At 37.6% G+C, this 24,324-nt stretch overlaps 1 protein-coding gene across 1 annotated transcript in view; it reads right to left on the minus strand.

The window, feature by feature from the left end:
* Nucleotides 1–1,413: 1,413 nt before the first annotated feature.
* LOC137235753 (uncharacterized) overlaps nt 1,414–24,324 on the minus strand; it is a 184,912-nt gene continuing 162,001 nt past the window's right edge. Inside the window, exons 5-6 of the mRNA XM_067758609.1 lie at nt 6,649–6,787; nt 1,414–1,725 (exon numbers count right to left, since the gene is read on the minus strand). Coding sequence (XP_067614710.1) covers nt 1,433–1,725; nt 6,649–6,787 — 432 coding nt within the window. The 3' untranslated portion in view covers nt 1,414–1,432. The remainder of the gene's footprint in view (nt 1,726–6,648; nt 6,788–24,324) is intronic.

Raw genomic sequence — 24,324 nt, forward strand, 5'->3', positions numbered from 1 at the left:
TATAAAAGAAATATATGTTCAAATATATTACACAATTCCCAGTGTCACCTGTAGGTGACCTCCCCTTTAAAAAAGGGGAGGTTAGCTATACAAATTTTATGTTTTTCTTTTGAGGTATACTATCTATAACTATTTCATTCAGTTATATAAATTGTTTTATTTTTCGCAAACATAGCTATGGGAATTGACGGGTTAAAAGTTTTGCAAGCTGTAATTTGGCAGCTGACTATGTAGGGTTCGGTTACACCCGAACGTAGCCTTCCTTACTTGTTTTTTGAATTTTGAAAATTTTTTGTTTGTTTTTTATCCAAAAATACGTCGAAATCCAAAAAACAAATTAAAAAATCCGACCTAACATGCATGCATGTGAGGAGAGCCCATCCAGCTTTACCTTTATTTTAGAAAAGTATCATCTCATATTTGAGTGCGGATATTTTTACATCCTCTCGGCCCTTAGCATTAGACGAAGAAAGAAACACGATACTTGGTGAACCTCGTTTGGTTTGGAATTATTTCGGTGCTGAGGTGGTTGTTGTATTAATGATAAAGACACTGCCCGAAGGTTTTGGGAAGTGTTATCGATGTTGATGGTCCTTTGCCGGATATAGATCCGGTACGTTCCGGTAACAAAGCACCATTAACGTACTAGCCCCATCATTTCGGGAACGATTAATATGATCACATTAAACCTTCTGGCCACACCCCCCCTCCCCCTCCCCACCCCCTAGTTGCAAGAGTAACTTGGTGTCGCCAGAGCCTCGCCTTCTAAATATGTGTATGATACATTCATATTTGTAACAGGATTCCCAGGTGAAGTTGACCATTGGGTTGCAGAAGCTTGGAAGCTAAAAAGCTTTGTACTGCATTTATCAACCCTTTGAATCCCCTTCGGTGCTGATAGTGTTGCTTAGCGTCATTCAGCAAAGCCTATATAAAGCCTTTTATAGGGATCCTCAAATTTAATGACCATATCCACCGTATTATCGAACTCCAGATCCGCAACTCCAAGCAATGCTGATATGCCCTGAATAACAGAAGTGTTTATAAAAAAATGTGTTTATTTGTACATATATATATCAATATTTTATATCTCTTATTACTTTTTTTAGTATCTATATAACAATATAACATAATCATATCAACTTTCAATTTACTTGTCATTAAAATTTTTTTACACAAGAAAATTTACACGTTTTGCTATTCAGTTCAAGTAGTAATAATTTTATGATAAATATGAAAAAAAGTAAAGAAAAGATAAATTGACTTAATCTACAACAATTTATACTAATCAATGACGACGGCTGAGTAATTTCTCTGTTATACACTAAGTTCATGATGCTGATGATTTTGGTGGTGCTGCTGCTACTGCTTTTTTAACTGCTGCAGCATCTTTCCATCATATCGTATTTATTTAATATGCCAAAGCTAATTGTCATCTACCATTAGTGTGAAAGTTATATGTCCACCGCCACCAGTAGTTGTTGTTGCTATAGTCATGACACGCCAACAAGCGAGAACCTCGCTCGGGTGGATTAATATTAAATTGGCAATATTGACATAGAAATGCTATTAGAAGTGGCAGCATAGCTGCAATGGCGGGAAACGTAAGCAGGATTAATGTGGGTGTGATATGTAGCAATATCGAATTTCGTGTAGCTAGTGGAATTGATGACGCCGCCGTTGATGTGGCTGCTGATGAAGTGCTTGCATCTTTAAGTTGATTATCTGTAATAATAAACCAACAATTAAAATTGTATTTAAAATGAAACTGCAATGAGATGAGAGTTCCTATGCATGTGTGTTTAAATGGAAATTGAAAAGAAAATTTTAAGACTACTTCATGTGAGGTATTGTAATTGGGAGACCCAAATTTTTGCTTTAATTTTTTATTAGAGAAAGCATTTAAAGATTAACCAGAAGTAGTTCGGTTTATCACAGATAACAACCTATATCCAATAACAAAAAAATAATTAAAAAAAATTTAATTTAAAAGGTTTTATTGAAAACAATATTTACATTAAGTAATAATAATACTAAAAGATAATTAGGTACGTCCGAGGTATAAGTTATCACACTCCTCACCAATCTATGGCGTTGATCACACAAATAAATAAAAGCGTTGGGTGCGAGAAATTTCTAAAAACGTGGTTAAGTTTCAGTTGGTCTTACTTATACATATAAGAAAATATGATTTTTAAAGATATGAGCGGTTGACTATCAATAGAAATTTGATGCAACCCAAGCTTTTATTTATTTGTCTGATCAACGCCCTAGATTGATGAGGAGTGTGATGACCAGTACCTAGGACCTTTCTTTTATATAATTATTATTGTATCACTAGCGGCCAGGTACGTGCTTCGCTACGTATAAAGTGAAATATTAAATAAAACTCATTTATTACAAAAAAAAAGATATTTTATTATTTGCTAGCTATTTTAAAACTTAATCCAAACATTTGGATAAACAATATTTTTGTTTTTCCATTTTGAGCATGAATAAACAAACGGCTGGGGGTACCGACTCTGGAAGGCAACATAAAGTTAAATAAATAAATGTAAGGCGCGATAACCTCCGAAGAGATCTAAGGCCGAGCTTCTCTTCCAATTTGCGTCGTGCTCCTCTTGATTTTCCCTACAAATTGGCCGGACGGGACCTACATGTTTTATGCCGACTCCGAACGGCATCTGCAAGGCAGATGAGTTTTCACTGAGAGCTTTTCATGGCAGAAATACACCCGGAGCGCTTGCCAAACACTGCCGAGGGGCGACCCCGCTTAGAAAAATTTTCTTCTAATTGAAAAACCTTATTTCTAAAATTTTGATGTTGCTTTGCCCGGGAGTTGAACCCAGGGCATACGGTGTGATAGGCGGAGCACGCTACCATCACACCACGGTGGCCGCCAACATAAAGTTGGCCATATTAAAAACATGATTCCTCCAAATTCACACCACAAGCGTTAAGTGTTTGCTCTTGGGCTTTGTTGATGGACATCGCAAATGATATATCAGGATATTGTAATCATTTGAATTCAAATGGCATATCAGTTGGAATCAAAGGGATACGCGGTATTAAACAAACTTCTCCTTTTGATTTACCAGTTAAGATCGTAGCTTCAATCAAATTTGGCAATAAATTTTTCACTGCCAATCTAGTGCCATTACACAGTTTTGGGTGGATTAATATTTTGCAATAATATAATCAAAGAACCCACTTTCAGATTCAAACAATGCGGTGGCATACCAACCGGTTCTAATGAATTTAAAAATTCAATTGGATAATTCATTGCTTCATCTTGATTCATAGCACTGTCAATTGGTTTATATGTCGTGACTATACCTGGGAGTTTTGCTTGAATTTGAAAATCAATGGCATTGATATGAATGCTCTTCGGTGCTAAAATGACGCATTCTCTCAAACAGTCATGATTTCTGTAATTCTGAAAAATATTTGGAATAACACATTCAATCAATTCATCTATGGATTTCGTAATTCTACAAAGATTGTTTGGTACTGTGATCAATCCATTGGTTCTGTCGATTTGTATTTTGCCATCACCAATTTCTTACAATTGTTTTGAAAACTCATGGGCAGCTGGATCATTTTGTAGGTGAATGCGCATATTAATGCTCAGTGTCAATTTTTGTACATATCTCCAAAGAACTGATGACTTCAAACAGGCATTTGTTTCATCAGCAGGAGTTGATCGAGGAATTACAGGCAATGTTTGTCGAAAATCCCCTGACAGTAATATCAAAGCACCACCAAAAAGCTGTTGATTGCCATGTAAATCTTGCACTGTTCGATTAAATGCTTCTAGTAATTTTTTCGCCATTGTACACTCATCCCATAAAATAATTGAAGTTAATCGCAGAACTTTTGCCATAGCAGAATTTCTTGAAATATTGCAAGTTGGAGTTTCAATCACCTGTACATTCAATGGCAATTTTAATGCAGAGTTTGCTGTCCGACCACCTTCTAATAATATAGCAGCAATTTCCGAAGATGCAAGTGCCAATGCAATTTTCTGTTCCGGTCGAACAGTCGCTAAAATCAGTGATATAACGAACGTTTTGCCTGTACTACCAGGTGCATCCAAGAAATATAATCCACCTGCATTATTGGAAATGGCTTGCATTATTGTGTCATATACAAGTTTTTGCTAAATATTCATTATGGTTATATTCGATTGTACAAATAAACGAAAATCATTAGAATTGAATTCCGGCTCACGTTGCAATTAACGATCAAAGAGATCATGCATCTCACGATTTTGTGCGCTCATACCCAATTATACTAATATTTTCTTTGCAATCCTTAGACACATATCTTCAATTATTATTAAAGCCTCGTTGTACATTTCCAAAGTAATCAACAAATCATGATTTCTTGCATGATGACGCATACGAATTAAATTATCTTCTGCAATATAATGTTTATATTTGTTCCATTGGATTTATTGGCATACATGTTGATAATATAATGGCAAATAGCATTCGTATTTGTTGATGATGAGCCGAAATAGATGCATCATGGAGTGTTGAATCCCAATGTTCATCATCCTCCAACAATTTCAAAAGCTGGCATGCTTCACGGTATGTTTGACACGAATGACCGTTGACTGTACTCAATTCTTGAAATGATTTTGGGACATTCACGTTAACTAATAACAATCTCAAATAAAAACACTCAACATTGTTTGGATGATAGGTATTGTTTTCAATAAAACCGTTTAACTTAAAAATTTTTTTTTAGTTATTTTATTTCATAGTTCGCTTTCTATTCATGTATGTATTATGTGTTCCCAATGTGAGCGAAATCGGACCACAAATATGATTTTTGTGAATATCTGGATCCTTGCGCGACTTAGCGGCGATTTTTTTTTCATATGTTGCTTTTTATTCTTTGTATTATGTGCTCCAACCATGAGCCAAATCGGACTACAAATACAACAATTTCTGTGAATATATCGATGCTTGCGCCACCTAGCGTCAATTTTTTCATATGTCGCTTTCTATTCTTATGTGTATTATGTGTTCCAAACACGAGCCAAATCGGACCACAAATACGATTTTTGTGAATATCTCGATCCTTGCTACACCTAGCGGCAATTTTTCCCATAGGTCGATTTCTGTTCATGTATTTATTATGTGTTCCAAATATGAGCCAAATCGGACCACAAATACGATTTTTGTGAATATCTCGATCCATGCGCCACTTAGCGGCGATTTTTTTTCACAGGTCGCTTTCTATTCTTGTGTGTATTATGTGTTCAAAATATGAGGGAAATCGGACCACGAATACGATTTTGTGAATATCTCGATCCTTGCGCCACCTACCGGCGATTTTTTTCATAGGTTGCTTTCTATTCTTGTATGTATTATGTGTTTCAAATATGAGCGAAATCGGACCACAAATACGATTTTTGTGAATATCTAGATCCTTGCGCCACCTAGCGGCGATTTTTGCGTAGGTAGATTTCTGTTCATGTATGTATTATGTGTTCACAATATGAGCGAAATCTCGAAGCGAATATCTCAATCCTTGCGCCACCTAGCGGCATTTTTTTTCTTATTATTGCATTGTCATCTGGTTCTGAACTATATTCCAAGTTTCTAGCATATCCCGAGGCAGTTCTTAGCGCGATATTTTGACAAGCCTGCAGTTTTATCTATAGTGTTTCTATGGGAAAGATTCTAATAGCTTCTGTTACATTCTGGTTCTCTGTAACTATGAAGTCCTCTTCCCATTATTTTTGACATTATAACAGAGCTTATGCGTGCTTGTAAACTTATACTGTCCGAAATTTTTGGGTGCATGCTCAGATGTGTTTGTCTTCTTAAGCTTTTGAATGCTCTCACTAAATTTAGGAAGCCAATTCGGGAGGATTGCTTGTATATGATCTTTCAACAGAACCAGAGAACTCATGGAAAGCCTTTCAATTAAGTATATTATTCCTAAGCAGGTTTTGGCTCTGGTATTTTTGTTTTGAAATCTCTCAAAAACCTTCGGTATACTTATGGCTTTCTTAAAACGCTTTGAATAGGAAAACTACTTTAGTTTTTCTCCATGTGCGTGATACGAGCGCTCTATACCCTTGCATCACCAGGCGCCACCAAGACGAGGTAATTTGTTTGGTGAAACCGATCCTTCTTTTTAAAGATAATGGTCGAGTAAGCTTTGATATACGACATTGTTGAAACGAGCTTGGCAGTAAGAATTAATGCGCTTATCTTTAATGATGAGATCGGTTGGGAATTTTGTATTCCCTTCAGATTTAAATCCTTTTCTGAGTTCTTATTGGGCCAGGAAAAAAACAAGTTCGACCCATAACATTGCAAACGGTAATAAATTTTTCTGAAATTGATTAAGATTGGGTAACACTAACCGTGCTGCAAAACTACTAGTGATTTAAGATATTAGCTTGTGAGAGTCCTGCTTCTATTCAGGTGAAAGTAACATTTTTAATGCTTTCGGTTTTTTTATTTAGTGCTTTTATATTGCATAAGCAAATTTTAGAAATCAGTTTTTATATGAGCTTATTTAACGCCTGTTCACAAAGCTTTCCAAGTTGAAACTTGACCACAGTCGCTTAAGTATGGTAGACAGTCCAATGTATATAATACATAACAACGTAATAAATTTCTTTACCTTCTAACCCCTTATCCCGCAGCCGTGATTTTTCCACAACCGTTTCACGTGATTCAAGTACAGGTATTTTTTGATGTTTTTCATTCTCTACACTTTCTTCATTGCTTTGCCAATAAACCGATGATATTTTGGCGACACACTGGAAAAGGAATAGAAAATATCGAAAGGATAAGTAATCAATCGTTGTAATAAAAGAGGATATTGGAAAAGTACTACAATTGAATTAAGTCTGCTCAAACCAAGAGGATAAATATAATAAGAGCCACCAATCTGCTACGAGTGGCGAGTAACTCGCTGGAAATCAAAAAATTGATGCCGAAAGCTTTCTAAGAGGGCCACTTTTGTATTGTCTCGCATTTATCCATGCGGTGTAAACACCTTGTACAACTGTGATTTTTAGAAAGAGAATTAAATAGTTAATTAAATACAGTCGGAAAAATAAACACAAATATCCCACGGCCATGTATAGAAGACATTTTATGCAAATCTCGCCCAAAAAAAAAACACCGACTACTTCTTAGAAAATATCGAGCAAATGGCTGCGAGTAACGAGTGACGTCTCTTATCATAATTTATCCACTTTGGCTCAATCACGCACAAATATAAGCACACAACATTCATTTTTATACTCAGTTGAGCAGAGCTCACAGAGTAGATACATTAACTTAGATTGGATAACGGTTGGTTGTAAAGGTATAAAGACATCGAGATAGATATAGACTTCCATATATCAAAATCATCAGTATCGAAAAAAAATTTTATTGAGCCATGTCCGTCCGTCCGTCAGTCCGTCCGCCTGTTAACACGATAACTTGAGTAAATTTTGAGGTATTTTGATTAAATTTGGTATGTAGGTTCCTGGGCACTCATCTCAGATCGCTATTTAAAATTAACGACATCGGACTATACCCACGCCCACTTTTCGATATCGAAAGTTCCGAAAAACTGAAAAAGTGCGATAATTTATTACCAAAGACGGATAAAGCGACGAACATTGCAGGTGAGTTGAATTTATAACGCAGAATAGAAAATTAGTAAAACTGTGGACAATGGGTGTGGCACCGCCTACTTTTAAAAGAAGTTAATTTAAAAGTTTTGCAAGCTGTAATTTGGCAGTCATTGAAGATATCATGACGAAATTTGGCAGGAACGTTACTCCTATTACATACGTATGCTTAATAAAAATAGAAAAATCGGAGAGCGACCACGCCTACTTAAAAAAAAATGTTTTAAAGTAAAATTTTAACAAAAAATTTAATATCTTTACAGTATATAAGTATATTATGTCAACATTCAACTCCAGTAATGATATGGTGCAACCAAATACAAGAATAAAGGAAAATTTCAAAAAGAGCGTGGCTCCGCCCTTTTTCATTTAATTTGTCTAGGGTACTTTTAATGCCATAATTCGAACAAAAATTTACCAATCCTTGTGAAGGGGCTTAGATTCTAGGACGAAAACTTTTTTATGTGAAAAAGGGCGAAATCGGTTGAAGACACGCCGTTAAAACGATAACTTGAGCAACAACCGATATATCTTTACTAAACTCAGTTCACGTACTTATGCGAACTCACTTTGTATTGGTATAAAAAATGGCCGAAATCCGGCTATGACCACGCCCACTTTTCCGATATCGAAAATTACGAAAAATGAAAAAAATGCCATAATTCTATACCAAATACGAAAAAAGGGATGAAACATGGTAAGGTAATTGGATTGTTTTATTGATTGACGCAAAATATAACTTTAGAAAAAAACTTGGTAAAATGGGTGTGACACCTACCATATTAAGTAGAAGAAAATGAAAAAGTTCTGCAGGGCGAAATCAAAAGCACTTGAAATCTTGGCAGGAACACTGTTGGTGGTATTACATATATAAATAAAGTAGCGGTACCTGACAGATGATGTTCTGGGTCAACCAGGTCCACATTTTGATCGATATCTCGAAAACGCCTTCACATATACAACTACCACCACTCCCTTTTAAAACCCTCATTAATACCTTTAATTTGATACCCATATCGTACAAACGCATTCTAGAGTCATCCCTGGTCCACCTTTATAACGATATCTCGAAAAGGCGTCCATCTATAAAACTAAGGCCCACTCCCTTTTTAATTACTCATTAACGCCTTTCGTTTGATACCCATATTGTACAAACAAATTCTAGAGTCACCCTGGTCCACCTTTATGGCGATGTCTCGAAAAGGCGTCCACCTATAGATCTAAGGCCCACGCCCTTTTAAAATACTCATTAACACCTTTCATTTGATACCCATATCGTACAAACAAATTCTAAAGTCACCCCTGGTCCACGTTAATGGCGATATCCCGAAAAGGCGTCCACCCATAGAACTAAGGCCCACTCCCATTTAAAACACTTATTAACACCTTTCATTTGATACCCATATTGTACAAACGAATTCTAGATTCATCCTGGTCCACTTTTATAACGATATTCCGAAAAGGCGTCCACCTATAGAACTAAGGCCCACTCCCTTTTAAAATACTCATTAACACCTTTCATCTGATACCCATATCGTACAAACAAATTCTACAGTCACCCCTGGTCCACCTTTATGGCGATATCTCGAGAAGGCGTCCACCTATAGAACCAAGTCCCACTCCCTTTTTAATTACTCATTAACATCTTTCGTTTGATACCCATATTGTACAAACGCATTCTGGAGTCACCCCTGGTCCACCTTTATGGCGATATCTCGAAAAGGCGTCCGCCCATAGAACTAAGCCCACGCCCTTTTAAAATACTCATTAGCACCTTTCATTTGATATCCATATCGTACAAGCAAATTCTAAAGTCACCCCTGGTCCACCTTTATGGCGATATCTCGAGAAGGCGTCCACCTATAGAACCAAGTCCCACTCCCTTTTTAATTACTCATTAACATCTTTCGTTTGATACCCATATTGTACAAACGCATTCTAGAGTCACCCCTGGTCCACCTTTATGGCGATATCTCGAAAAGGCTTCCGCCTATAGAACTAAGCCCGCGCCCTTTTAAAATACTCATTAGCACCTTTCATTTGATATCCATATCGTACAAGCAAATTCTAAAGTCACCCCTGGTCCACGTTTATGGCGATATCCCGAAAAGGCGTCCACCCATAGAACTAAGGCCCACTCAAATTTAAAACACTTATTAACACCTTTCGTTTGATACCCATATTGTACAAACGAGTTCTAGAGTCAACCCTGGTCCACTTTTATAACGATATTCCGAAAAGGCGTCCACCTATAGAACTAAGGCCCACTCCCCTTTTAATTACTCATTAACACCTTTCGTTTGATACCCATATCGTACATACAAATTCTACAGTCACCCCTGGTCCACCTTTATGGCGATATCTCGAGAAGGCGTCCACCTATAGAACCAAGTCCCACTCCCTTTTTAATTACTCATTAGCACCTTTCGTTTGATACCCATATCATACAAACAAATTCTACAGTCACCCCTGGTCCACCTTTATGGCGATATCTCGAGAAGGCGTCCACCTATAGAACCAAGTCCCACTCCCTTTTTAATTACTCATTAACATCTTTCGTTTGATACCCATATTGTACAAACGCATTCTAGAGTCACCCCTGGTCCACCTTTATGGCGATATCTCGAAAAGGCTTCCGCCTATAGAACTAAGCCCGCGCCCTTTTAAAATACTCATTAGCACCTTTCATTTGATATCCATATCGTACAAGCAAATTCTAAAGTCACCCCTGGTCCACGTTTATGGCGATATCCCGAAAAGGCGTCCACCCATAGAACTAAGGCCCACTCAAATTTAAAACACTTATTAACACCTTTCGTTTGATACCCATATTGTACAAACGAGTTCTAGAGTCAACCCTGGTCCACTTTTATAACGATATTCCGAAAAGGCGTCCACCTATAGAACTAAGGCCCACTCCCCTTTTAATTACTCATTAACACCTTTCGTTTGATACCCATATCGTACATACAAATTCTACAGTCACCCCTGGTCCACCTTTATGGCGATATCTCGAGAAGGCGTCCACCTATAGAACCAAGTCCCACTCCCTTTTTAATTACTCATTAGCACCTTTCGTTTGATACCCATATTGTACAAACAAATTCTACAGTCACCCCTGGTCCACCTTTATGGCGATATCTCGAGAAGGCGTCCACCTATAGAACCAAGTCCCACTCCCTTTTTAATTACTCATTAACATCTTTCGTTTGATACCCATATTGTACAAACGCATTCTAGAGTCACCCCTGGTCCACCTTTATGGCGATATCTCGAAAAGGCTTCCGCCTATAGAACTAAGCCCGCGCCCTTTTAAAATACTCATTAGCACCTTTCATTTGATATCCATATCGTACAAGCAAATTCTAAAGTCACCCCTGGTCCACGTTTATGGCGATATCCCGAAAAGGCGTCCACCCATAGAACTAAGGCCCACTCAAATTTAAAACACTTATTAACACCTTTCGTTTGATACCCATATTGTACAAACGAGTTCTAGAGTCAACCCTGGTCCACTTTTATAACGATATTCCGAAAAGGCGTCCACCTATAGAACTAAGGCCCACTCCCCTTTTAATTACTCATTAACACCTTTCGTTTGATACCCATATCGTACATACAAATTCTACAGTCACCCCTGGTCCACCTTTATGGCGATATCTCGAGAAGGCGTCCACCTATAGAACCAAGTCCCACTCCCTTTTTAATTACTCATTAGCACCTTTCGTTTGATACCCATATTGTACAAACAAATTCTACAGTCACCCCTGGTCCACCTTTATGGCGATATCTCGAGAAGGCGTCCACCTATAGAACCAAGTCCCACTCCCTTTTTAATTACTCATTAGCACCTTTCGTTTGATACCCATATTGTACAAACGCATTCTAGAGTCACCCCTGGTCCACCTTTATGGCGATATCTCGAAAAGGCGTCCGCCTATAGAACTAAGCCCGCGCCCTTTTAAAATACTCATTAGCACCTTTCATTTGATATCCATATCGTACAAGCAAATTCTAAAGTCACCCCTGGTCCACGTTTATTGCGATATCCCGAAAAGGCGTCCACCCATAGAACTAAGGCCCACTCAAATTTAAAACACTTATTAACACCTTTCGTTTGATACCCATATTGTACAAACGAGTTCTAGAGTCAACCCTGGTCCACTTTTATAACGATATTCCGAAAAGGCGTCCACCTATAGAACTAAGGCCCACTCCCTTTTAAAATACTCATTAACACCTTTCATTTGATACCCATATCGTACAAACAAATTCTACAGTCACCCCTGGTCCACCTTTATGGCGATATCTCGAGAAGGCGTCCACCTATAGAACCAAGTCCCACTCCCTTTTTAATTACTCATTAGCACCTTTCGTTTGATACCCATATTGTACAAACAAATTCTAGAGTCACCCTGCTCCACCTTTATGGCGATGTCTCAAAAAGGCGTCCACCTATAGATCTAAGGCCCACGCCCTTTTAAAATACTCATTAACACCTTTCATTTGAACCCATATAGTACAAACAAATTCTAAAGTCACCCCTGGTCCACGTTTATGGCGATATCCCGAAAAGGCGTCCACCTATAGAACTATGGCCCACTCCCTCATAAAATACTCTTTAATAGCTTTCATTTGATACACATGTCATACAAACACATTCCAGGGTTTCCCTCGGTTCATTTTCCTACATGGTGATTTTCCTTTATTTTGTCTCCATCGCTCTCAGCTGAATATGTAATGTTCGGTTAAACCCGAACTTAGCCTTCCTTATTTGTTTTGCTTACGCTTTACAATAGTGTCTACGAAAGTAATAGTAATCTTATGTTAGGTATATAAGAGTTTAAATGTAGACCCTTTGTGAGTCTAAGTTTGGTCTTCGTGGTGCACGTAAGTTGTGTCCACAGACAAAATGTTTTCCTGAACCAACAGCCGCTGGAACTCTACATATGCCTTACAGCTACTTCCTTTGCCATCAGAATCAGGAAGTATAGTTGCTGGAACGAGAAGGAGTATACCTGCAGAGATATCCGATATTGATTCGATAACAGATTATTTTTCGCCTTCATTGTGCTTTGAGAAGAACTTTAAGATAAAAATATCCTAGAAAACGGATTTTTCAGCCGCAATATATTTAAAGAAGATGTCAATACACTATTCACTGACGCATTCCAAAGGAACTATGGTACTAGTGCAGGGGTCTCTTTTGAAAAGCTATAGGTATCACTCTCAAACCGTCTTCCAAATTGAGATAGTATCTTTGCAGCATAAATACTATGAATAGAGACTAACTGTTAGTTCCTGGTGTAGAGCCCTGTAAACGTGTTACATGGAAACTAACACGAATAAAATGTGACATTCTTACCTATTTCAAGAAAACCGCTGTTCAAAATTGGAACTCTATTGACTCATTGAGGATTACCAAAAGAAAAACGTTTTTACTAAAATTGACTAAGAAGAAAATATTTATAATGGCAGGGCACTCCCCATTTGGCCACCCGCAAGAAAAATGGGAATTTCCATCAATGCCATGTGCAGGAGGTGCAGTCAACCAGGACCTTTGGAGATTTTAACAAAGTTGTGCTTAATACGATTCATATGAAAATTTTACAGTCCAAGCAACAAAAAAATATATTGTTTAGTATGGGCAATGATACGAACAATATAGAAACGTTTTCCCGACGTTTTGTCCCGCCGTTGGCAGTTAGCGACACCATTTCTATTTCCCTGCTCACGGTGTGTGGGAATCCAGCGTGTAAGAGTAAAAAAATTGTTAACGTAAGCGGAGCATTTGCATGTAGTACGCTATATGATGAAATGTAGATTGAACTTAAGTTAAGGCGTAGTGTAAGGTGTTGGTATGCTGTATGGGAGAACACAGAATGTAAGCATAAGTGTTGTCATTTCGCCTAACGTTCTCATGGACCGGCCAGCTCAACCTAACTTATCCTCTAACATCTTCTTTACTGCGCGTTCTCTACCTGTCCCCTTATTTTCGGGCTTTCTACAACTACATATTTCAATTTCGTTTTCGGAAAATATTCCAACCAGAAATATTTCTCTATTTGTTACTTAATAAGAACCATTAAATATATGGTGCTATAATAAGATAATCACACAAATTTGTTAGCACGGTCTGCTGTCGAACCGCAGTACACTATTTACATTTACGCATCTAATATTGCCACTAAAAAAAGAAACTAAAATAAATTTCTTCATTTAAACAGCTACCGAGTTACAGAAATACTCATGAGCTCCGGCAGCTTACACGATAGCTTTGCTGGTAGGCGCCGAACAATATAAACTCAAATGTGTACATACATATTCACCGTCACCATTCACGAATTTCCGTCTATGTACTGTACACATTTCGTTGTCCCACATTTATTACTTTAGCAAACAAGTGGAAAAGTAATAAAATAAAATCTTGTACAAATATTACTGGCTGCACACAAGTATCTACTAAATACGAACGGGAAAAATTATGTATGTGCGTATGCAGCTTGTACATGGTGTGCCTACCAGCAAGCCCACTGAATGAAGAAAATGTTGCGTATACGTCATGGCGTCCCGTTTATACAAATAGAACTACGAGGGCATTACCAACAGTTCGCTCACTTGGTGAAGAATTGAGCTGAGTGAGAGTTTTCCTACTCACATGAGTTGCGCTACTCACATTTAGGTAAATATCTGAAAGACCTATGCGAATTCCCTTGACAAACCGAAACCAAATAAATATTAAATGTCATATTTCAATATTTTGGTATATATATATTTTTCGTATCAAGGGAATCGCGTGGCCAGGTGAAGAACAGCATATTTAGTGGGACTTCCACCAACACCTGATAGAGGACATAGATCCAATTAACATAAAGCATATCACCATTAAAAAAATCTGGGCCATTAAGTCTGGTCAGCTGTAAGCGTATTATATCTCACATTACTTTTGCTTGGAGTCATATCCGCTTATGTCAGCATTAGAGCATGAGGGAACCGGAGACAAAGTCACACCATCGAATATACAGCCCTTAAGCCAGATACTTCATTAACCAAGATTTCGCCCATACATCTGCATTTTGTGTGTACAAGTGTGCAATTTATTTGCATTTGTTTAAATTACGAAAGATCGCGGGTTCGAATCGAGCTCAAGGCCTTAACAATAATTTATTTGATAAGTAAATAATTATTTTATCTTATTAGAAGAAGGGCGTTGATCTAATTCTCCAATTCAATTTTCACAACGAATCTGCAACAGATGTCGCAGCGCTGTGAGAATCAATTGACAAGAAACAGGATAGAAGTAGAAATTTGAAGACAAAAAAACAACCCCTGTGATAGCTGAATGGTTATAGCAGCGACGCCTAAACGTTGCTGATGAAGGAATATAGCAGTTTCCAAAATGGATTTATACAACGAGATTTGACAGTTGCATGGCTCAACTATATGGTTGGCTCATCTCCACATAGCTTTGCTCAAATTTTCAAAATCTGCGTGTTGGTGTTAGGCGAAAGGAATGGAATGAAAACATAAAACTTAGCAGTTTTTGTGTGTTGTTAGAAAATGTTGTCAATGTGTTGGTTTCATTTCATTTTCCTTTTGACAATCCCTTCTCCAGTGAAATGAAAAAAATAAAATCAGCTTATGAGATGAGTCAACCATATAGTTGAGCCATGAGCAGTTTTTTAAATTTTTTCTTTTTCCTAATCTAATTTAAATTTTTTTTTTTTCATTTAAGAAAAAATTTATCATAATGATAATAAGATAAAATAATTTTTGTTAAGACCTTGAGATCTAGTCGAACGTACGATTTTACAAATCAGTAGCCCGATATAACAAAAAAATTTAAATTGATTTTTGTTTTCATATTTCAATTTAGATTGAAGGATAGGTGGATGCAATCGAGGTTCCCCAAGTAGCTAAATAAAAGCCATTTTGATGCCTTAAAACTCGTTTGAACCTACATGTTATCTATGTACTACAACCAGCCCAAGCTTTTTATATACTTGGAATCCTTTGTTCTGGTAATCTAACCATATTTTCCAAAAAGCGGCTTCCAAAGTATCCTAAGCGTATTCTAGCTAGAGCTGGGCATATACATAGAAAATTATCAACACTCTCTTTCGCAGTTACGTCTTTACAACTTTTCCAATGTCATTATGAGGAGTACCCATCTTTTCCGCATGCATGCCTTAAGCCGAACGACAGGTGCACATCGCTACCCAATATTCTACTTATCCTCCTTTCTTTGTAGTCTGGCTTTGTAACTCCTGAAATTTCACACACCATAGTGCTATTCGACTTTTTCTGAGCTCTGTTCACTTAAAAATACCGAATTTCCCTCTTGGCTATCTCCAGGGGTATGCCTGCTTTGACGCTAGGCAACCTTCTCCTCCTTTCGCTGAGCCGCTATTTGTCAGGTCATCAGCAGAATCATTTTCTATTTCAAGGAACTCAAATAATCCATATGTCCAGAGTGTTGGTTAATGCAGCTTTAAGTTTGTATGCCCCTACTTGCTTTTAGCAAGAGTATGGTGCAGCTAGAGCCTTTTGCTAGAAAAGATAGATAGTTTGTCAGTTATGTTCCAGACATCGAGTGGTTTGCAAGCCCGAAAAATCGTGAGGACTTCTGCTTAAAATACCTAACAGTAAGACAGCAGTTTGAACGACGTGAAAATCACTTGGATATGAGAATACACCACACCTGAGTCTATTTTGGATCCATAGGCGTGGCTTAGTATGCCGCCATGTCCCTCTTGCAATCATTCTTACTTTGATTTATTGTGCAAAGCCGCTAGCAATCTGCAATTTGCGCGGAAATTTATATATTTTGAAATTAAAAGTTCCCGGCGAAATTAAATTAAAGATAATGCTATGCGTTTTCTGAGTATCCATCTAGTACCCAAATTCCCTGAGTCAGTTTAATCTGTGCCAACGTATATAATATGTGTATGTCTATCGAAAGCAGGTTTAATACGGTGTCTTGAGCAGCCATGGGGCAGGTGCACCAGGCTTCGGTGGCACCAACGCACTGAGTTTGAAATATAAAAACCAAAACTTTTTGACAAAATATCAATGACAATTTTTCGATCCATAATCAAATTATTTTCGATAACAAACCGATACCTTATCAAAAACTTGTAACTCTTGATAGCATATCGATGGTAAATCGACATTTCTTCAATAACACACCTATAACTACTTTCCCCTTTTCTTCTTTTCTTTTCTTTGCTTTCCATTAATTCTTCCTTTCCTTTCCTGCTCTTTCTTATCCTTTCCTCTCATTTCTTTCCCTTTCCTTTTCTTTCATTTCCTTTCCATTCTTTCCTTTCCTTTCCTTTAATTTTCTTTCCTTTTCTTTCCTTTCCTTTCCTTTCCTTTTCTTTCCTTTGCTTTCCTTTCTTTTCCAATCCTTTCCTTTCCTGTCCTTTCCTTTCCTTTCCTTTCCATTCTTTCATTTCCTTTCCTTTTCCTTTCGTTTGATTTCCTTTTCATTCCTTTCCTTTCTTTTCCTTTACCTTCCTTTCTTTTCCTTTCCTTTCCTTTCTTTACTTTCCTTTCCTTTCCTTTCCTTTTCTTTCATCTCCTTACCCTTCTTCTTCTCCCTTCCTCGCTTTGCTATCTTACTTTGTAATGTCAACTGTATCCCGCAGATAGTGACTTCGATACAATACCCCATACTACGCCTACGCTTACATTATACATATGTATATCCCCCATATAGCATACCATATATACCACACGCTTACACTTACATTCAGGAATCCCCCATACCATGAGCAAAAATGTTTACAAATCCATGAGTATGTTGAATTAATTATTTAACCGAACATGGCCTAGTCCCCCTCGTGTATACCCAAAACCCATCCGCAGATAGCTAAAAATTGGTGTGCTCACCACGCACTTTAATGTTATACAGATTCCTGTTAACAGAATTGCTACCAAGCGTGTGGACAACCGCAATACAAATACAACAAACTATACAAACAAGCCTATCGCAACCCACATTGACACATACATACATATTCACACACAAGCACATACATACATATGTACGTAACACTTTGGTCACATTCCTTGTCTACAAATAAACGAGTGCAAGTGTTTTATTACGTGATTTCAGCAGATACCATCCACGCCTGATATGGTTGGCGTTAAATTGTTTTGTTTTTTTTTTTTCTTTTATTACGTCTTTAAGTTAAAAGCACGCGTGCCGTTGCATACTTGTATGGTGATATTTATTTTTAATGTTTTTCTTTCACACTCAGCGTTGTTAGACTTTAGTGTTACTTTTTTATTTTCTGAACAAAGGTTTTATTTTGTAAATTTTTATTTATTTCCTTTATTTGTAAATTTTTTGTACATATTCTAAAATTGAGTACTTTGGTATTTTTATAATAGCTAATATAGAGTCTACATGTCACTAAGAAGTGAATATTGCTTCACTGCCTTACGACAGGCCACCTTTTTACTATTACTATTTTTATATTAAGTCCCTTTCATGTTTGTCCCCTCATTTCCATACGAATTTTTGGCCCGCGGAAAACTCTTTTTCGGTAACTTCCCGTTGAGCTAGACACTTGATACTTAGAACATAGTTCAGATCTGGGGGACATTACAATGCAAGTGAAAAAAAAAAATCCGCTAGGTGGGGCACGGATCGAGATATACAGAAAATTAATTATAAAATGGAATGCAATCGACTTTTAACTAACTTCTCGGTAATCCAGAGACTTAAAACTTAGCACATAGTTAGCGAGTCGATGGCAATAAAACTCGTGGAAAACAAAATGGTGCCAGGTGGCAGATGAATCGAGATAAACGAAAATCCCTGAAAAAATGCAGGGAATCTTGCGATCGATTTTTAAGTAACTGCCCGGTGAGCTAGAGATTTGAAGCTTAGGCCGTGAGTCAGAACCTGGTGACAATGCAACATTTGATCAAAAAAATTTTGCTAGGTGGAGCATGGATCGAGACATTAGGAAAATTAATTTTGATTTGGGAATTTTTCAATCCATTTTTAACTACCTTCCCGGTGACCTAGAGACTTGAAACTTGGCGCACAGTTCGAGGCTTGGTGACAATATAATTTATAGAAAACAAAGTTCCGCTAGGTGGCGTGTTAATTGAGATAACTACAAATCCTTGAAAAACGAGGGGAATCTTGCAATCGATTTTGAGTAACTTTCCGGTGAGCTGGAGATATTAAACTTGAGCCGTAAGTCAGAACCCGCTGACAATGAAATATTTTATCAAAAAAATTCCACCAGGTGGCGCATGGATCGAGATATTAGGAAAATTTATTTTAATTTGGGAATTTTTTAATCCATTTTTAACTAACTTCCCGGTTACCTAGAGACTCGGTGACAATACCATTTATAGAAAACAAAGTTCCGCCAGGTGGCGTGCTAATTGAGAAAATAAAAATCCCTGAAAAGCAAGGGGAATCTAGCGAACGATTTTTGAGTAACTTGCCGGTGAGCTAGAGACTTGAAACTTGGGCCGTGCGTCAGCACCCGGTGACAATTTAACATTTGATAAAAAATCGCTAGGTGGCACTCGGATCGAGATAGTAAGAAAACAAATTTTAAGATAAGAAGACAAATTTAGACTTGAATCTTGACACATAGTTCGAGGCTTGGTGACAATACAATATACAGAAAACAAAATTCCGCTAGGTGGCGCGCTAAGTGAGATAACTACAAATCCTTTAAAAACTGGGGGAATTTTGCGATCGATTTTCGAGTAACTTCTCGATGAGGTAGAGACATAAAATTCGGCCAGGTGATAAATTGATTGAGATATTAGGAAAATTAATTTGGGAATCTTTCAACCCATTTTTAACTAACTTCCCGGTTACCTAGAGACTTGTAACTTAGCACATAGTTCGAGACCCAGTCACAATATAATTTATAGAAAACAAAGTTCCGCTAGGTGGCGTGCTAATTGAGATAACTACAAATCCCTGAAAAACGAGGGGAATCTTGCGGTCTATTTTTGAGTAACTTGCCGGTGAGCTAGAGACTTGAAACTAGGGCCGCGGGTCAGAACCCGGTGACAATACAACATTTGATCAAAACAAATTCGCTAGGTGGCACGCGGATCGAGACAGTAAAAAAACAAATTTAATTTGGGAATATTTCAGTCCATTTTTAACTAACTTTCCGGTTACCTAGAGACTTGAAACTTGGCACTTTGTTAGAGGCCTGGTGACAATATAACTTATAGAAAACAAATTTCCGCTAGGTGGCGCTTTAGTCAAGAAAACTGCAAATCTTTTAAAAACGGGGGGAATCTTGCAATCGATTTTCGAGTAACTTCCCGATGAACTAGAGACATGAAACTTGGGCCGTAAATCAGAACCCGGCGACAATGCAATATTTTATCAAAAAAATTCCGCTAGGTGGGGCATGGAACGAGGTATTGAGAAAACTAGTTTTAAATCGGGAATCGTGCAATCGATTTTGAATGCAATCGAGACTTGAAACCTGAAATAAAGTTTAAAACTCGGTGAAATTGCATTGTTTGATCAAAAAATTTGAGCTACTTAACACACAAGTCGAACTATCTAGAAGATTAGGCCATACCTTCATGGCTAGCCTCATGAGTGTGGCATGCGTTATAGAATTCCACCTAGTTGAAGACCCAACTCAATGCACGTCCTTGCATACTTTTAGGCGTACGCGACTTTCACCACGATTCTTTTAGACTTTAAGGCGTATGCGAATTTCACCAAGATTTTCAGCTGTGAAAATTAAGTAGATGACAAACGAGGTGGAATCTCTTGTTGTGATGCATATTCACCACCAATGAAAATTCACCACATCATCAATGGTGCTGAACCAAAGACTCTCTAAATATACGATGGTACATTGTAGAGTTCTAAAGCTTTGTGGAAATTGTGGGCCGGCTGTACGAGGAATTCACCATACCTTTTGCTATGCTGTCCGCCTCAACATAGCTGACTTTTTAAGGCTGTATAACTCTGTAATTTATTTTGCCTTTGGAAAAATTACCTATTTGAAAATAAGCTGGCTGAAAAATATTGGCATAACAGCTTAAGTTAAATCAACAAATGAAAATCTCAGCCAAGCAATTTGTAAAAAAAAGCTAAGTTGTCTATTTGTTACTTTCTCGATATAGGGTGTGTTCGAGCTGCAGCCGTGTTACTTTTTATGACAGCGGATAACGTTCTTCAGCAACATTTGAGCAGATGTGGCAATTTCGCGCGTTCGTTGAACGAAGCTAAGCAGCACTTTAGCAATACTACTGTTATTGTTTGGCTGCTCAAACACACCCATATTAATTATGCATTAAATTTAAAATATAAAACTCAGAAATTACTCTGCTTGTTATGTCCGCAACATTTATTTAGTTCAAAGACACAGCCAATAATAGCCAAAGCCATAATAATTTACAAGGGTCATCTATTCTTTCTCTGATTCAAAATCTGAACTACCAGCGCTACCGTCATGATCTCATTGTCATCATTGTCAGTAGTACCAAACTCGTGCCTGACACACAAAAATCGTTTTATTCAATAGCGCAAGTGAAATGTACTACGCACTCAATACTAAGTAGCGTACAAAATTCGCTTGGAGTCATTGCGTCAATGAGCTATCATTGAGCTGACACCGCATTGGCGCTGGCGCCATGCATTTTACACCACTAAAATTGCGCGAATGCCCAGGCTCATGACTTTTTTAATCCAGATGGTGAAAACGAAGCAGGAGCAAAACGTATGGTGTATTCCTGGTGCAGCCGTCCCACTCTGTGGAGAATGAACGACTCTACAATGCTCCCTCTTATTAATTTACTCTCTTTGGCTGAACCAAAGAGCGTAGATTAATAAGAGGGAGCATTGTAGAGTCGTTCATTCTCCACAAAGTGGAACGGCTACACCAGGAATACACCATACGTTTTGCCCCTGTTTCGTTTTAACCATCGGGATTAAAAAAGTCATGAGCCTGGGTATTCGCGCAATTTTAGTGATGTAAATTGCATGGCGCCAGCGCCAATGCGGTGCCAGCTCAATGGTAACTCATTGACGCAATTACTCCAAGCGAATTTTTGACGCTACTTAGTAGTGAGTGCGTAGTACATTTCACTTGCGCTCTAGAGTGAAACGACTTTTGTGTGTCAGGCACGAGTTTGGTGTTATTGGCGCTACTGGCAATGATGACACTGAGCTGATGACGGTAGCGCTGGAAGTTCAGATTTTGAATCAGAGAAAGAATTGATGACCCGTGTAATTATTATGGCTTTGGTTATTATTGGTTGTGTATTTGAACCAAATAAATGTTGCGGACATAACAACCGGAGCCATTTTTGAGTTGTATATTTTATATTTAATGCACAATTAATATGGGTGTGTTTGAGCAGCCAAATAATAACAGTAGTATTGCCAAAGTGCTGCTTAGTTGATGGAATGTAGCTAATTTCCTAGTGATGATCAATAGATTGTCAACATTTCGTTCAACGAACGCGCGAAATTGCCACATCTGCACAAATTTTCCATTGTTGATTTAACTTAAGCTGTTATGCCAATATTTTTCAGCCAGCTTATTTCAAATAGGTCATTTTTCCAAAAGCAAAATAAATTACAGCAAAGATTACAGAGTTAAACAGTTTTAAGAAATCAGCTATGTTGAGGCGGACAGCATAGCAAAAAGTATGGTGAATTCCTCGCGCAGCCGTTCCACAAAGTTTTACAAGTCTACAATGTACCATCTTATAATTTTTAAAATCTTTGGCTGAACTTACTTCCTCAACAATTGTGATAATATTCACCAACAACGATTGCGATGGCTTTGCAATTATGAGAATAGTTCACCACATTCATCCTCTTTGTCCAACTCACCCGCTCCTACAATTTTAAGAAAATCGAACATGACACATTCTGTCCTATGCCAAATATACTTTTTCGGAAAGGGGAGACAACCCCAAACCCTTTTTCTGTGATCCAATCGAGCTGAATTTTTGCAGGCAGACTGGTGGAAATGTTTGTTTCGCGCCAAATTTTTTAAAGAATAGATTTTTATCACTTCTCAGATTTTCCGGATTTTTTTTTTTTTTTATTTTTTTTTTCACTTTTTTCGGCATAACTTGAAGGGACTCCAAATTTTTAAACTACTAAAGCGTTCAAAAAAAAAATTGTTTCATATATTTGTAGTTTATCAATAGTAACTTTCTAACACTAAACTGTTTATGACTTTTACAACACTTACAACTGGTATGACAGATGAAACATTGAATTGTAAAATCAATATTGCATCATCTAAATTCGTCTAATTAATTTTTTGATACAACACACTCTATGCCGTTTGTGTGTTTGTTCCGATCAGCTGACAGTTACGCTACTAGGAGACGTATACTTTGACAATTGGTTTAAGTTCTGTTGTGGCGAAAACGTATTTCTATCATGAGAAAAAATGCAGTGCCCGACTCAAAATAACTTTAGGCTTATTCGCACCAGGTAAAAAATTTTGAAAAGCGCTTTAAAAGAGAAGACATTACGCATATGCTTGGCGAATATTGTTGGTCTATTTGTCGCGATACTGACACAAATGCTTACAAACGCAAAATAAAAGGCCTAAGTTTCTTTAAAAGCATTGAAATTTTTAATGTAACAATTTTTAATTTTAATATAATAAAACTAATAAAAAAAATTCGGTTTTTTAAAGAGCTAAAACCGTTATAAAAAAACCGATAACCATTTAAAAGAAAAACAAGTAAGGAAGGTTAAGTTCGGGTGTAACCGAACATTACATACTCAGTTGAGAGCTAAGGTGACAACATAAGGGAAAATAACCATGTAGGAAAATGAACCGAGGGAAACCCTGGAATGTGTTTGTATGACATGTGTATCAAATGAAAGGCATTAAAGAGTATTTTATGAGGGAGTGGGCCATAGTTCTATAGGTGGACGCCATTTAGGGATATAGCCGTAAAGGTGGATCAGGGTTTACTCTAGAATGCGTTTGTACGATATGGGTATCAAATGAAAGGTGTTAATGAAAAGGGAGTAATCCTTAGTTCGATAGGTGGACGCCGTTTCGAGATATCGCCATAAAGGTAGCCCAGGGGTGACCCTAGAATTTGTTTGCACAATATGGGCATCAAACGAAAGGTGTTAATGAGTATTTTAAAAGGGAGTGAGCCTTAGTTCTATAGGTGGACGCCGTTTCGAGATATCGCCATAAAGGTGGGCCAGGGGTGACTCTAGAATTCGTTTGTGCAATATGGGTATCAAACGAAAGGAGTTAATGAGTATTTTAAGAGGGAGTGGGCCTTAGTTCTATAGGTGGACGCATTTTCGAGGTATCGCAATAAAGGTGGACCAGGGGTGACTCTAGACTTGTTTGTACGATATGGGTATCAAATGAAAGGTGTTAATGAGTATTTTTAAAAGGGAGTGGGCCTTCGTTTTATAGGTGTTCGCCTTTTCGAGATATCGCCTTAAAGGTGGACCAGGGGTGACTTTAGAATTTGTTTGTATGATATGGATATCAAATGAAAGGTGTTAATGAGTATTTTAAGAGGGAGTGGGCCTTTCTGGACCAGGGGTGACTCTAGACTTTGTTTGTACGATATGGGTATCAAATGAAAGGTGTTAATGAGTATTTTTAAAAGGGAGTGGGCCTTCGTTCTATAGGTGTTCGCCTTTTCGAAAT

Source organism: Eurosta solidaginis, unplaced genomic scaffold (assembly GCF_040869045.1).
Source record: "Eurosta solidaginis isolate ZX-2024a unplaced genomic scaffold, ASM4086904v1 ctg00000221.1, whole genome shotgun sequence".
NCBI classification, from domain to species: Eukaryota; Metazoa; Arthropoda; class Insecta; order Diptera; family Tephritidae; genus Eurosta; species Eurosta solidaginis.